At 29.8% G+C, this 17,152-nt stretch overlaps 2 protein-coding genes across 8 annotated transcripts; one reads left to right on the top strand and one right to left on the bottom strand.

The window, feature by feature from the left end:
• The first annotated feature begins 6,126 nt into the window (after positions 1-6,126).
• LOC112697842 (uncharacterized) lies at positions 6,127-9,126 on the top strand. Of its 7 annotated transcripts, none has more exons than XM_072219410.1 (5): positions 6,581-7,453; positions 7,746-7,786; positions 7,997-8,144; positions 8,465-8,563; positions 8,653-9,126. In XM_072219410.1, the coding sequence occupies exons 1-5, from the start codon at positions 6,974-6,976 to the stop codon at positions 8,818-8,820; spliced, it is 936 nt and encodes a 311-aa protein (XP_072075511.1). In that variant the 5' UTR covers positions 6,581-6,973; the 3' UTR covers positions 8,821-9,126. The 7 variants fall into 7 exon arrangements, 3 of the variants coding, with proteins under 3 accessions (XP_072075511.1, XP_072075513.1, XP_072075512.1); XM_072219412.1 differs by having other exon boundaries at positions 8,465-8,592; positions 8,749-9,126; XM_072219411.1 differs by having other exon boundaries at positions 8,749-9,028.
• Positions 9,127-9,252: 126 nt separating this feature from the next.
• Positions 9,253-12,545, bottom strand: LOC112697841 (alpha-amylase-like). The gene is made up of 4 exons (XM_025751197.3): positions 12,351-12,545; positions 12,139-12,268; positions 10,575-11,380; positions 9,253-9,669 (listed from the first exon to the last, which is right to left on the bottom strand). Exons 1-4 carry the CDS (start codon positions 12,438-12,440, stop codon positions 9,424-9,426), a joined length of 1,272 nt encoding a protein of 423 aa, XP_025606982.1. The 5' UTR covers positions 12,441-12,545; the 3' UTR covers positions 9,253-9,423.
• Between the last annotated feature and the right edge of the window lie 4,607 nt (positions 12,546-17,152).

The raw sequence follows: 17,152 nt of genomic DNA, 5'->3' as shown, positions 1-17,152 counted from the left end.
TGAAAGTATAGAAGATACATGGAAGATGCAATTTGTTATATCAAAACATGAGTGTGGTACAGTATAGAATACTATTAGCTAGAGTTAACATTTAACAGAAAAGAAATTGGAAAATAATAGCCTCCAAATTGCACCTTTAGAGAATACTACATAATAATATTATTGGATATTTTTTTTAATTTCTAAATTATTATTGACTAGGTAGAGTATTTTATTTAAAATTTGAGTACATGCATGTATTTACTTAAGTCATTATAATATTACAAATTTTTATAATATTTCTAACATTTTTTAAGCCATTTTTTTAAAATTGTTTTGCATAGAATAAAATATTTTTTGTAGTATAATTTAAATAAATTTATTAAAAAATATTTATGAACTATCAAAAATGGACATAAGAGTATTGTATGAAATTCGAATTGATAGCTCATTAATATTTTAAAGAAGTCTTGTAATTAAATATTTTGTTAGTTTTTTTAATACATGAAATAAAAAATATATTTTTTAATTTTTAAATTATTATTTTTTAATAAATTGTTAAACTTTTAATAAAAGAATATGTAAGGTATTTTATTTACGATGTAGAGTATTTTAATTATTGCTCACTATATAATTCGAATCAGAGTGATTTGAACTGCTCAGGCATTCTTTGAATCTGAGTGATTCGAATTTCTCCATACGTAATTTGAATCAGTATGATTTGAACTACCTAACATGCATACTCCCTCATAATTTGAACTGCATTGATTCGAATTACTATTATCTTTAGTTCGAATTACATTGATTTGAATTATATAAATACATACTTTTGATTGATCCATATTTCATTTTTTCATTTGGTTGAATGATGTAATATCTCATCCAAACTGACTTAATACTGCCGTTTGCCGGATAATTTGGTTACTTAGTATAATCTAATCTTAGGATTGGAGATGGCGATAGTTGGTGCCTAATTTTCAAATTGTTATATTATCAAGACATACATAGGACACTAATAAGCAGTTTATTCAAGCCTTGGGAGGATAAAATATACGATACTACAAAATAATTGAAATTTTAGTAGTAGAACAATGATAATACTAAATTATACAAAAGTATTAAAATTATATTTGTTAAGTATCCATCATATACTTACAAAAAGTTATATTTATCTAAGTTGCATTAGGTTTTTCTTTAAAAATCTCTTTTAGGGGAGATTAATGTCACCCGTTGCTAACTAATATATAACTATATATAAGTATTTGATGCTATATTACTATTTTTTTTTAAATTAGGAGTGAGAGTTGAATTTAAAATTTTTATGCGAAATGAAAAAACTATGCCATTTAAATTATAGTTCGTTGACTACATTAATTATTGTTATTTTACTTAAATCTTAGCGAAGTATATATATATATATATAATTATGTCTTTCTCCCTGTATATTTAGTAATTATGCATTAAATATTAGAATTTAGCTAAGTTTATAAATTAAAAAAGTTTTTATTAAAGATATAAAAAATTTAAATTTTTAATATATTTATTTTATATTTATTAAATAAATTTTTTTAAATTTTTTTACTAATAATAAGTTTATCATGTACCTTAAAGACATGTCAGTTAAATCTTAAGTATTATAGTACTCGTCAATATAAGTGTATAACTATGTGATAATGTTGTAAACTCTGAGCAATTAGTAAATAACTAACCAAAAAATTAATTATTAATCAAGAAAATTAGAAAATAAAATTTTATAGTTTAATATAATAGAAAAAATTAAAATAAGAATTTTGACATTAATTTCAAAAAATTTGGCCTAAAATTAAGTCGAACGGGTCCAAACCCACTCACTAAAGTAAGTGAGCTCAAGTCTTTCTCTCCCCATTTTTGCATGCTGACGACGTTGGAGTAGCCATGGGAGAAGAAAGAAGAAGCAAACTCTTGGTTTCCATTCAAATTCACGTAACTTTTGATCCAGAGTTTCGATGGTTGAGTTAGAAATTTGCTATTTTGCACCTTAACCCTCTAATATATAAATCTTAGAGAAATTTGCTATTTTGTACCTGGGTTATATATATATATATATATATATATATATATATATATATATATATATATATATATATATATATATATTTATAAATCTTAGTTTTCTTCGTATGCAAGTTTTCTGTTTACGTGAGTGCTACGGCCTTTGTTTTAGACTCCCCTTCAAAGGCTCCTTGTTATACAATCCCGTTCAACTATTATTATGTATAATTTTACTTTTAGAGGTCGTAATACCTTGCCACCTCAGTTTTATGACTTAAGCATAAGACTTTGGGTGGTAGGGTATTACAAGTTTTGTTTTTGGCCTAAAGTGTCGCAAAAACGTCGAAATTCAACTGCTTTGAGCTCAAATCTCTCTAACTCCTTAGGCGTGATCCATGGGTACTTCAAGAGGAGTTCTCTATACATGAAGGAGAGTAGACATTCATCATATTTATTGTTTTAAAAATAGAAAAAGAAAGGAGAAAGAACAAGAGTTTACCTAGCGGAAATTTCGGTATAAACGCAAGAATTAGCGAAAACGGGCAATAGTTTGTGCTTGTATTGTTTGAGTCCTTGAAGAACGCATGAAGAATAATGGAAGAAGAGTTGAAATAGGGGCTGGGGTATAGAGAACAAATGCAAGAATTTCTCTGTTTCTCTCTCAAGAATTCGGTCAAAAGAGTGTAAAAATGTGTGAAGTATTTTGTGAATTTTGTGGCCAATGTTTCCTTAAATAAAAAATCAAAGTCTTGCTGAATTTATGGTGGTAAAAGTGGCCGAAATTTTTGTAGTCAAGGGCTGGGTTTCAATGAATAAGGGGCGTGAAAACGAGGAAGTTTGGTCATTGCTTTCATGTCGAACTTATCCGCAATTAACCATAGTTATTTACTCGAGGTTAAGAAACACAGTAGAGAGGGGTGAAAGGCTGAGATAGTCTCGGCCTAGAGACTGAGAATGAGAGACAAGTTACATGGGTGGCAAGTAAGAAGATTTGAGGTCTCTAGGAGTCGTTTGTGGAATACTAGTCAGAAATTCAGTTCAGAGTAAATTTTATCGTGTAGTAAAATAATTAATGGCTAAGATTTATTCTTAAATAAATATATCATGAATAGATGGCTAATATAAATCTTAAGACACATTTTGTTGGGTAGAAATTATTTTGACCAATAATTATGAGGTTTTCGGTTACTAGAGCTTTTCTTGACGCACGCAAAACCGTCATTAAAAGTAAATTTCCAGCTCAAAAAGTCTCTGGTGAGGAAAATAAACTAATGGTAAGCTAATATTTATTATTTACTAGTCAAACTTGACTTAGAGAGATTAATTACCTTCATAAAGTCAATTTTAACCTTATTAATGACCTTTTTCTATTTAATTTTTTTCTTTATTTTTTTTTACCATTGGGCCAGCCTCACTATTTCTAATTGGGCCGTGGTTCGAAATTTCGTGGAATAATTTAAAAAAAAAATAGTTAGAAAAGTCTGTTTTTCGAAAATCAAGTTCTTACACGTTTGCTTATTTATCTTTGAAAATGCATCCGTTGTGGTTCCGAGATTCTTGGGACCAGTACCGAAGTGTATCGAGGATCTTTTACTTCAGTAGTTCAACCGTCTTTGACCAGGTGGTTCCGAGGTATAACGTCAGTTCCAAATTTAGGGTACGGAGCAATATATATCCATTAAATAGGCCAGTCTAGTAGACTTAGTACAAATTAGATACACCTAAAATCTCATATAACAGCTCGGTGTATTTTCATCCTCTAATTTCATATGATAAATTAATCGACTATGTTATGTGTATACTAAAATTAACCATCAAAATCATTCATTAATATAAAATATATGTTAAAATATAAATACATATTAAAAATAAATTAAAATATACATATATTTATACATAAATACATTAGTGATAATTTTAATGATACATTTAATTTAACACATAAATAATATTTTTGTAAATTAATATTATGCAGATAAAGGTTGACACAAGTTATTTTAATATAAATTTATAATAGATTAAAAAAATTGAAACAAGAGTAAATGGTTTTGTGTTGAGTTGAGAGTTGAGGGAGACATAACAGACAACATAAAGTTTTAAAATGTCTTATGTTAAAATGTTCAAGTCCAACACAAATCTAAAGTAATATTCGACTAAAAAATTAATATATTACACTAAATGAAATAACTATCGAATAATTATAATTTTGTTTGAATTTTACAATATCCTACAATAATGACAGATATATTAGTTCAAAATAATTTATATTTTTCTCAATTTCAAGATATAATAAAACTTTTACTAAGAGAAGATAGGATACAATTTAGTATTACACTTTATACATAAAACACTATTGTATATAATTACTCATGATCCCTATAAAAAAAGAAGATAAACCAAAAAGACGAAGTAGAAGACGCACAACAGTCTAAATCTATATTTCATCACTCAATAATTATTAGGTGCTATTGGTGCAAATTATAACCCTTGTACTAATATATTAATTGAACCATATATTTTAATCTACTTATAACAAGGTTTTGAAAACCGGTTCAAATCGATTGGTCGGACCGTAAAATAGTGAACAAGACGGTTCGGTTAGAAGTCACAACTCACAACCGCTAAATTCAAAAATATTATTGAACCGTTAAATTGGTCGGTCGAACCGAATCGAAACCCGATCAATTTTCAAAAATTTTCATCAAACGACGTCGTTTTGTTCACGGTGGAAAACCATAACTCTACGAACACGAACCTCTTCACCAAAGTCCAAACGAAGCATCCTGCCACTCTCTCACTCACGCGACACTCCTCCTCCCTCTCCAACTCGAGCTCCTCCTTCACTCCCACACCTGCTCCGTGCAGCTACCGCCCTGCCACTACCGCCGTCGAAGCCACCACTTTGCTCGAAGTCGGTCGTCTCCGCCGCTGTTCAAACTTTGAAGTCATCGTCGGTGCTGCAACTGGTCTCACTTCATTCCTCCATCCCGCAGCCACTATCCCACTGCGCCGTCTCTATTCCACCGCGTCAGGCCCCCGTCGTGCTCCTTGTCCTGCTATATGCTCTCTCTCAAAGGATCTAGTCCGTTCCTTAATTGATTGAGCAGGTAAGTACATTCATCTTCCCCCTTGACTAAGCCCGGTCGAGTTAGATTTTCTACATCGATACTACAAAACTTGTTCTCTTTAGAATTTTTTTTTCAAAACTGTAATTGTTATTTTAACTTTTAATTGGCTAGCTAATCTATGATTTTTCGTGTTGCTTCTTCAATTGTTGTTATCATTAGTCATTACTGTGATTTAGGATTGTGGATGATCTTAAATATTAATTCTGATATGCTGCAGCGTCCTCTCTCTGCTTCTGCCTCTTCTCTGTCTCGACCTCCTTTCTCTTCTGCTGCGTCGCCTCTCTTTTCTGCTCCACTGCCGCCTTCTCTTCGCCTCTCTGCTTCGCTTCCTCCTCCTTTCCGACCCACTGCTCCGTCGTCGCCTCCTCCTCTCCGCCGGTGTGCTCCACTTTCCTGCCATTGCTTTTTTTTCTTCGGCTACTTTTTTAATTTTTATTGTTGATTGATGTGTTATTGTTAATCAAGTGCCAATGTTGCTACTGTTATAGTTGAAATTATGCTATTTATTTGTTGTTCTTCCTGATTGTTAATCAATTTTCTAATGAAATTGTTGATAAAATTGATCCCGTTGTTAATCAATTAAGTTATAGTTTTAATTTTTATGTAAGGTTATGTTCAATCTCATTGATGATGATTGATATTAAAGTATAATATTAGTTTTGTGTTACGATACAACTAATATTGGACTGCACATTAGAATTTCTTAAAAATATAAATAAGAGTATTGAGCATTGTTCTGAAAACGAACCTGTCCGACCGATTTAACCCGGTAAATTAGAAACCAATCAGTAAACTGATCCGGTTAAGTTTGAAAATTGTCTAAAAAAAACTAATAAAAAATCGGTCGAACTGACAATTAATCGGTCAAACCGGCCAATTTTTTAAAAGTCTCCACTCTCCCGGTTTCGATAATCCTCCCAAAACGGCGCTGTTTTATGCTTTAGGAAAAAAAAAGGCAAAACCCTAAAACTAAAGAAGGAAACCACCTCAAATCAACTATCCTCTCCTCTCTTAAACGACACAGCATCAACTAAACCTAGCCCCCAGCCACCTCAGTCTCTGCCGCCACTGCAGCCAAGCAGCCCCCGCAGCTCCCCGCAACCCCCACAGCCACGCAGCCACGCAGCCCCGCAGCGGTGCAGCCACCACAACCTCGCAGCCTCCACCGCCACCGTAGGAAGATCCGTCGCCGTCGTAGGAAGCTGCGTCGCCGTGATTGGAAGCTCCCTCGCCACAGGGATCCTTGGGAAGAAATGTCCGTCAGCAATCGCGATTACCGCGCTGAAGGCGATTACCACAATACGACGTGCGTCGTTTTTTGCTGGGCAACTGTTGGGACCGTGAGAGCTATCATCTCCCGGTTGCAGCTCTGACGTTGCCTACAGTTGTCCAGCAAAAAGCGAGGCACGACGTATTGATCAGCACGGTAATCGCGATTGCTGACGGACATTTCTACCTAGGGATCGCTGTGGCCATCAGTCTATCACGATCTGCTTCATCATCAGGATCACCTTTGCGATTTGGATCTTCGGAATCGCTGGATAGATCGCCAGAATTGCACATTGCAGTGATGATGAAGCTTATGATTGAAGAGGCGAAGAAAAACAAGATAGAACGGAGAGAATTGAACGGAGACATTTTCTGACCAGAGAAGAAATGACTCACTTTGTTATTTATTCCAATCTGAGAAGAGATTTGGGATATTATTATATTCCATCCTTTGAAGAAGACTGATCCCTTGATCTATGAGTCCCTTCGCAGTTACTTTGTCCTCAAATACTCTGACAGCGTGGCAAAGAGAGTAGGCCTTCTCGAAATGCTACACAAATTGCTCAATGACCTTTCGCTACCCCTTCGTTTGCATGATTATTGAGCCTGTCTTCCCTGTGAATGCCTCACCCAACGTCCCAACCCACCTATCTTTGTTTGGTACAATGCCATCATCCCTCAACAGTACTCTTCTCAGCATAACATCCATTTGGAGAAGCCCTCTGTTCTCTTCAACCTGGGAGCCCTCTGCACTCACATTGCTCTCTCCTGCGATCAATATGATAAACAATCAGTTTCGCGACTTGAAATCAAAGTTTCCTCGTCCCCAATCTGATGAATCATCTACCTTTTCAGTTGATCTTTTCTTATTACAAATGATTGATGTCCATCTTGATTTGTTAAATTGTTTGATTGAGATGATGCAGGCTTTCTCAGCTTATGATCCAAGTGATGTCACTGAACAATTTCTTTTAGGGTATTGTAAGGCTTACTCCATGCTTCAAGGGTTATGTGAAGCACCACCATGCTTGGACCTTCTCTCTGAGGTTAGCCCTTTTAAGATTAAGGATGGGAATCTTGTGGCCAATGCAACCTTAGAGGCACCAAATTCGGCATTGGAAAAAAGCTTTAGGAATTAACTTTTTTACTTTGTTGGTTTATGCTAGAACTTTGATCTTGTAGTTATTGCGGGTTATTGTTGCATATCGGTAAATTGAACTTATTCAGTGTTTCCAATTTCCATCAATGCCTAATAATTTTAAACAAGCAAATAATATTGTTTCATTTAGAATGAACAACTGCTTTGAAAAGATGTGAATGAACTTGTTTCCTCTTCAGAAAAGGATATCATCGGCCAGCTATATGTTGAGCATGCTGGGGTATGTATATGTAAATGTAAAAGGTGCTCCAGCATTGTTTGTTTCATTGTTTAGTTTTTGTTTCTTTCAGTACTACATTCTGACTAATTTTACTGTTGAAAAAAATGGGTTTTGCTAGTAATAAGAGTTTCTATGATACTCTGGTTAATTATGGCATGAGAAAGTTAATGATTAGGGATATCTTAATACGGTGCTTTGATATTTTGTTAGGTGCATGTTTTGGTGTCTAGGAAATTCCTTGAATCAATTGAGAAGATTGTTATTAGCCAACGTCCTTTGTGGCGAGTCGATGCTGCCCAGATTGATAAACAATGTGATTTTGGTCTTCTTATGTCTGATCATTCTGTGTTCCCTCATGGTACTGGATTTTTTTTTCTCCCCTATTCCGGTTAATTTGTTGAAAATTAAAAAAATGAAGTATTAGAATTTAGAACAATATAACATTATCCTGCTGAGAAGATATTTGTACATAGGCTTATCACCAATTTGAAATTCTGTTGCTTGTTTTCATTTCAGATAGCCCTCCATTTCTGTTGAGATAAAAGCATGATTTCCATTATGTTCACATATTATTATTCTTCGGTTCAATCTTTTCCCACTAATCTAGCTGCTTTTTCATTTTTCGCCCCTTGTTTTACCCTGCTTGTAACAATTTAAACTACTTTTTAAAAAATGCAGCACAAATGGGGATTTCTTCCTCAATCTGAAGGAAATGCTATCAAAACGAGAGTAACTCTATTTGAAATGCATCAAGCTCTGAAGTTGCATCAAGGCGCGGTATAGCACACAAAAGTGAACTTTTCATGGTGATTTAGGACTCAATGCTATTTCCTTTTTTTGGTTTTAAGTTAAAAATATGCTTGCAGATATCAGAGCTAAGTCAATACAATCCACTTGATCTATTCTCCGGATCTAAAGAGAGGATTCATAAGGCTACTAATGATCTCTTTATTACTCCTCAGAACAATTTTCATACTCGGAGGACTAGGAGGTGGCACAAGGAAAACAGATTCGCACATGGCTCAAGCATTTGAGGAAAGGCTGAAGTCTGTCATTCAAGCCGATCAAGGTCATTGTACGGAGAACTTGTTTACGCTCGTTGCTGAGACCATGCACAAATCAAGAGTCCTTGATCTGCTCCTTGAGGTTCAGAAGCTCGACAATTTCGACATAGAAGGAGCCATCCATGCATATAATAACATTACTTCTTGACATAGAATGAATAAAATGCATATTATAACATATTATAAGTGATTTGATCCTTGTTTAGGTGTATTTTATCGACCTTGATTTGAAGTGATTGAATAAAATGGAAGAATATTATGAGTTAGATAAGAAAATAGTGAGCTGTTATAAACAAAGGATGAACATGGATCATCAAGAAAGAAACTAAGTTATTAACAAAATGGATCAAGAAGTAACAAATGCGCAGGGAACTTCTTGAGAATACCGAGAGTGCAAAAACATAACCGAATTATTTGTTCATTTATTGCTGCCTATATTATACAGGGGAATTTGTTGCTTGGTTAATTTTGGTATGATCTTATCTTAGGCAACATAATAGGAAGAAGATAATTTGTACGGTGTACATTTATAAGAATGTATACTACATGAATATGTTCATTTAATTAACTAAATCAGTGCCAAACAGCATAATTTTGACCAGAGGTAGCAACTTTGAAATTTGGGGGAATAAGGTTTCCAAGATCCATCTTTGGTCCTATCTTCACAATGATCTTGTTATCTATCTCAGCTACATAAAGGTCACCCTCAGCTGCTAGAATGTTCACATTGCTCTTCTCATTGATGCCACTCTGGATCCTTATTTCACTTAATTTGGATATCTCTCCCTTTAATCCCCAATCAAAAAAGTGATCATAGAACTGCAAAATAAGATGAAAAAATTTTTTAAAAAAGAGAAAAATATATATATTGAAAATCCTCCTCAATTTTAATTCTGATTTAAATGCTATTATTCATACCCTATTAATAATGATCTAACTATTTTGTCCATAAAAAACTGTAAACAACCAAAATATACACCTATTTTATTCGTGTTCTGCGTATAAAATTTAAATTAAAATATAAAATACATATTAAAAATAAATTAAATAACATACATATTTACACACAAAAATATGATAAATAATGGTAAAAATAAGTCACGCAGTCTATCATAAAATAATTTTAGACCTTGATTTAAAAGTTTAATTTTATTATACGCTAGACCAAAATTTACAAAATAGTTTACCTAAATTTGTCAAATCTACTTCAACCTGTTAAAATATAAATAAATATAAAAATAATTATTAAAAATTTTAAATTTATTATAAATGTTTTTTATATTTTAAATATTTTAAAAATTTAAATATTATTATGAGGATTGAATTTAGTATATTATATATAAATATCTTTTTAAAAGAAAATTAATTTTACTAAATATTTTTTATTTTTTATTTTAATTAAAAATTATATATATATCAAGTCTTTTATCAAGTTTTAGGTCAAATCGTCAATGAATAATAGTTCAAATGGTATAGTTTCTCCTATTTTTGGTAAAAAAAAAAAAAGTTTTAGGTCAAATCAAATTTAATAACCTGTTAGACTTAATACTTAAAATAAAATTTATAACAGGATCAGTTAAATACGTTACTGGTCTGTTAAAGATGAAGCATAGCCTGATCTGTTTTGGACTATACACAACCAAAAAAAAAAACAGAGATGACTATAAAATGAAGAATGATTGTAAAATAATGTAAAAGAAATTTGAAAAGGTTTGAGAAATTACTATAGTTGGAGTTCCTGGATGTGTGAGGATGTAAGCATAACCCTGCATGACTTTATCAGAAGGAAATGGCCAAAGTTTCTGGGTAGAACCAGTGTCATGATTATCAATAAACGTAACAGCATTCTCAGGTTTCAAACCAATCAATCCAGATGGTTTTCCATTCGAATCTTTCAACCTCCACAACTCCCCTTCAACACCAGCCTGGAGAATCCCTTTCGTAGTAAAATCGAATGCCTTAACAGCGCCGCTGCCATTCTCGGCCCAGTTAGCCAGTTCGCCGCGCGCCGTGTCCTGGTTATAGTCGGGCTTTCCATCGGGGCCAATAGAAAGTCTGTTCCAATTCTCGCCGACGGCGAAGTCCGGCGAAGTATTCTCCATGTACGTCTTAGTGGCGTCAGGGGTGTATCCCCTCACGAAATCGAATCTCCAACCGTCGAATCCTATTTCGGTTTTAAGCCAGTTCATCCAATCGGATAATTCTCTCCGAACTTGTGGATTAAGATGATCGATGTCAGGTGCGGGTTGATAAGGCTCGCCGCTGTCGTTGTTTCCGGTGCCGTCGGAATATGTGGTGTCGTCCTTGCAGATGAAATGTGGGCCCCAGTCGAGGCGGGAATCCGGCGTACCGCCTTCGAAGATGCAGTAAATTCCTCTGCTATCCTTCCTTTCGGCGGTTCTGTGGTTGATGACTATGTCAGCCAGACATTTGATTCCTTTAGCATGGAATGCTGCAATTAGTGACTTCAGTTCATCCTTAGAACCATATTTTGATGCATCAAGATCATATAGTCTTCCTGGAAGATACCCTGCATTATAAAATTTTTCTTTTAGTTTTGATCCGGTGAAGTTTAAAATCTTTAGTTTTAAATTCCAAATAGTTAATTTTGTTCTGTTAGATGCTGATGTAACAGGTTATATATAATCAATTTAGATTGGATTTGAATCCTGTTTTGTGTATGCAGCGATTCATTGAGTAATAACAAACTCTTAAATAAAACTTAAATTCACGACCAATCAGTCCAAAAAAAATATCGTGGCAAACCAAAAAATTATTTATGTGACAGTCTTGCTTGAGACAATTATTTAACATGTTATGCAGTTAATGGAAAAACTAACAAGAATAACTGAACCAAAATATGGATATTTTATGGAGACCAAAAATTTATCTAAACCAAAAAATGTGGCATTGACTTGTGTTATGAACATGACATTTGATCTATTCCCTCAGGAAATGCCTTGTGTAATGTCATCTAATCTCATTAGAGGTCAATATAATGTACCTTTAGCCTTTAGGTTTTATTTAATATATGTCACATTCTTTGAACAAGTCTCTAAGAAGTTCAGCTCATACATATACAAAATAGTTTTATATGTTCATATTCTATAAAATGTGACACCAATGACTTAGATTATAAACATGACATTAACCTCGGTTACAAGAAGTTAGTATAGACATAACACATTGAGATCAGGTTGTGTAGAAAGGACAAATGAATTTGACCATAATGAATATAATAAATATGTAAGGATTAGTCATAGAAGATTAAAAGAAAGACATATATACCTTGTGGAGAAACAGATTGAGAAGGTGGAGGGAGCCAAACATGAGTAACTCCAGCATTTGCTATGTCAGGAATGGTGTTCTTTAATGAATTGTACCATCCTCCTTTCCCACTTGATTCCCAGTTGAATCCCTGAAAACAAATAACTTAAATTAAACTTCAAAATTGCATGTTCAAATAAGAAGTATGATGTATGATATGATTGATTGAAAACCTGAAATAATAAGGCAGAAGAAGCAAAAGGAGGAAAGAGTGAAAGGCAGAGGAGGCAGAAGAAAAGCGTGAAACAGAAGAGGGAATCCATGCCCTTAAATTATTTTATGTTGGAGCTGTTCCTCTATATATGCTTATATATAGAGAGAGAGAAGCATGAAGCATTATTTCTTCTGAGTGATTAATTAATGGATGAGTTTCTCTAAAGTGCGGGAAATGATACTCTAATTATCATTGATTCAAGAATAATGAGAATTAATATTTTACTTTATCACTTTATAATTCTTCTCAATTTAGAGAATCTTTTTTTAAAATTATTAACACGTTGAAAATTAGAAAAAATCATGACAGAAAAGCAGATTATTATATTTGGTCAAAACTATTTAATGTGTATTCTACAAATATGAGCAATTTATTATTTTCTTTTCCTGTTTTATATATGAATGTTAAAGAAATTAATTTTTAAAATTATTATGTACACATAAAAAAATCAATATAAATGTATGCATTATTTAATTTATTTTTAATAAATATTTTATATTTTAATATATATTTTATATAAATTACTAGCTTAGTTGTTATAATTTTTTTACACATATCATAATTACTTGATCAATTGTGTATTGTCTACTTAAAATGTCATCTAAATTTCTAAATACATGAATATAATTAGATGATTATATGAAATCAATTTTTTTTTATTTTTTTTCAATTATTTTGTCAAATATGATCTTTTAACATTTAATATCTTCTCTCACATATTTTCCCTTAATTTCACTGAAATAATATACGGTGAGAAACAAAAGAATTAAGGAAAAAAAATGAAGGAATTTCATTCCCTGAAAAATCCTTTACTATATCAATATATCAAAACTAAATTCAAAGTTTAAATTTTAAATATTATAAATAAAAATATAAAAATATTATTTACACATTAAGAGTTTTATAATCTTCTAACAACTTGATAACTACGGCAAATTTTTTGCAATTTGATAACCCATGATGACAAGCTTGTCTACGTATTTAATATTATCTCCCTTAAACTACACTGGCATAATTAAACATTTTAATCATTTTTTTCAATTTGATTATAGACCGTTGATAATTTTAGTTTAATTATCAACAATATTGAATATTCATATAACTAAAATATAAATTGCTGATTTAGTGGAGATAAAGAATACGAGACTGTTTTAGATAGTTTTAGTGTAAAAGAAAGAAAAGTATGTCATCACATTCACATCTGAGATTACATTTTTTTTAGAAAATTCCAAGATAGGCAAGATATGATTTGGGGATTTGGGAATGAAACAAAAATATGTAGAGTCAAAGTTACACACCAAGCTAGTATTTGAACCAAATTAAAGTTCCTTTCTATATATATACGCTATCTTTAACCTTGTACGCTAGTAATTAACTTACAAATGGATTTTAGTATTTGTGTTCATAAATAACTTAAAGCTTTTTATCCATTGATTCCTCTAGTGTGGTAGCATGATATAATTTTGTTTACAAATATTTTATGGCAAATTCTATGGTGCCTATAATTTTGGTGTCGAAATTGTCGAACTTACTTTTTATGATAAGATTTAAATATTAAAAAATTTATTTACTTTTATATTTTTTAATTTAAATACTAACTTTTATCTCTTTTTACTAAGTTAGGCACCATAACATAACATGCACCTTTATTTTATTGCAAATAGTAGCTTGAAAGTAACATCTAGTACCAATTATTACAACCTCATTCACATGTATATCCAGGTTTAGTATATAAAATATTATTTCTACCTGAATTATTTAAGTATATTTTGCATATGAATAATTTTACTATAGTATTTTTTCTGAATAATTTATTATAAATTTTGTTATTTATGATGCAATTTATTATTAGGTAATAAGGATAAGTAGCATAGCAACATGAGTAGAATAGATACGGAAAAAATGATGAAAATGAAAAGGAAATAAAATAAGGTAATGAAATTATAATGAAATGACATGGACAGGATGAGATCAGAATAATTTGGAATCATCCAAAGAATTAATAATAATTACATAAACCAAAATCCAAATCTAGTATGGTTGAGACAACACTTTATTTTCAATGTTGCGGCACGAATCAGGTACAAGAGTTCAACTTGTACACACTACTTTTCCCATACGTAATTTCCATTATCTTAAGAGTAAAATATTTTGTCTCATGAAAACTCTTGTGTTACAAAGTTCGAAATAATTTCAGCTAAATGTTCCATTTCAAGTATGCTAAATTATTTTAAGGTGAATTCTACGTTACAGATATAAATATATAGATATTCTATTTGAGTCATAAAATTATTGACGCGTATTGTGTCCATTAAAAAAATGACATAAACAAGAGAAAATATTAATTAGCTTTCTTAGAGTATGTATAACGGAAGCTTATTATTTTATTAAGATAAAAATAAGAGACAATTATATTAGACAGATAATAAAATTGTACTACCATTATTTGTTGATCTTTTTTTAGTTTTTATATATTATATATATATATATATATATATATATATATATATATATATATATATTTTTAAGTTGAATTTGAATTTTAATATCATGCCAGCAATAGGTAATAGCTATTGTTTTTAGTAAGAAAATTTATAACTAATGTCAACTATGACGTAAAGTATACTAAGGTTCTCAATTTTTATAATATTAATGGAAAATATTTATTTTGAATATTTGATATTACAAATAAAAAAATTATAAACAACAAAAATAGTTAACTATTAAAGGTGAATTATATGATACAGATGTAAATATATAGATATTTTATTTAAGTCACAAAATTATTGACGTGTATTATGTCTACTAAAAATATATATAAAAAAGAAAAAATATTAATTAGCTTTCTTACGGTATGTATAACGGGAATTTATTATTTTATTAAGATAAAAATAAGAGACAATTATATTAGACAGATAATAAAATTGTACTATCACTATTGGTTGACTTTTTTTAGTTTTTATATTTATATTTTTTTTCAAGTTGAATTTGAATTTGAATTTTAATATCATGCCAATAGGCAATAGCTATTGTTTTTAGTAAGAAAATTTATAACTAATGTCAACTATGACGTAAAATATACTAAGCTCTCAATTTTTATAATATTAATGAAAAATATTTATTTTGAATGTTCAATATTATAAATAAAAAAATATAAACAACAAAAATAATTAACTATTAAAATGCTACAATTAATATATAGTTTAAAAATGCATGCTAAATCGGGTGCACTATCTGAGATATAACCATAATAAAATTTTTAGCATTATATTCGAGATACATATAATTTATAAAAAATATTTTTTTAAATAATATTTATCTATCTTTTATTTTTATATATTTTTTAATTTTTTAAAATTTAATAGAATCACTTCATAAAATAAGAATATATTATAACTGAGATATAAATTTAATTATAAAAAACAAAAAAATAATTTATTTGAACTAGATTAGATAAATTTTAAAAGTTAAACCTAAAATTTAATTTAAAATCCAATGTAAATTGTTTTTAATTTTAATATATTTTATAATTAAATTTAAATTAAATCATATTGAATTAAAGTGGATTTTAAGTTTTTAACACCCTAACTAACCAACTAGTTTATTACATTAGCTAATCTTAAAGCAAGGTTCTGAAAATCAGAACAGTCATCAAACCGTTTTAATTATTGATTTACTGATTTATTGGTCTAATTGGTTCAACTGTGGTTCAATTAAAATAATCGTTTTATATTCAAATAATAAATAAAATATAAATAAATACACTAAAATATTATTATAGTCTAATAATATAAATCTTAAAATGTCATCTAAATTTAAGGGACTACATCAACAAAAATCTTATGATCTTATCAAAGTATAAACTCAAAAGTTATTAGTTAAATAACAAATGTTTCTTAATTGATATTATCATTCATAATTGAAATTGTAAATCATAAAATGTATAAATGACTTTTAATCTTATCAATTATTAACAATTTAGTACTCTTTATATGAAGATAGTAACAATTTGTGCACAATTTTAACAAAATGATCCATACAAAAATTAATTTTACTTTTAAAATTATTTTATTAAAATAATTAAATTAAATTTAAAAATCTGAATTTAAAATAATTAAGACTTTTATATAATTTTTATAATAATTGAGTATTTTTTATATTTAAAATTTAATAATAATTTTATAAATATGTACAAAATTTATTATAATAATTGTCTATTACCTGTAGAATACATGCTTTGGGATGAGCATGTTTTCTTTGAGTTCTTATTGAGTTAAATCTGAAATCACATATACGTGCATAAATATAGAAAAAATTTAAAATTTTTAGTAAATATAATAATCTTTTATTTTGCATGGTTTCAGTTGCTCTATATTAAATATCGTAGTTGTCATGATAATTTTTTTAACGTGATGCAAAATATATCTTATACATGTCTTATATTATAGGTGCAACTTGAATTAGAAATTTATAATTATAATTTTTGTGTTATTTAAATTATATTTTTGTTTTATCAATTAAATTTTTTATATTTTTCAATTAATTATTTTATATTTTTATTAAAATTTATAAAATTTTTTTAGCATTATTCGACTAAACAATCTGCATAATTAAAAGTAATTTACTTATTATGGAATGAACTAAATTTTTGTCTACTTATTCTGTTATTCAACTAAAAAGTTGCACAATTTAAAATTACTTTATTTAAAAAATATTAATAATAAAAAAAATATTTTTACATTTTTGATATTTATTTTTAGG

This window comes from Arachis hypogaea, chromosome 16 (genome assembly GCF_003086295.3).
Source record: "Arachis hypogaea cultivar Tifrunner chromosome 16, arahy.Tifrunner.gnm2.J5K5, whole genome shotgun sequence".
Taxonomy (NCBI): domain Eukaryota; kingdom Viridiplantae; phylum Streptophyta; class Magnoliopsida; order Fabales; family Fabaceae; genus Arachis; species Arachis hypogaea.
The sequence above is the reverse complement of the archived record's forward strand: the minus strand, read 5'-3'. Positions and strand labels throughout refer to the sequence as shown.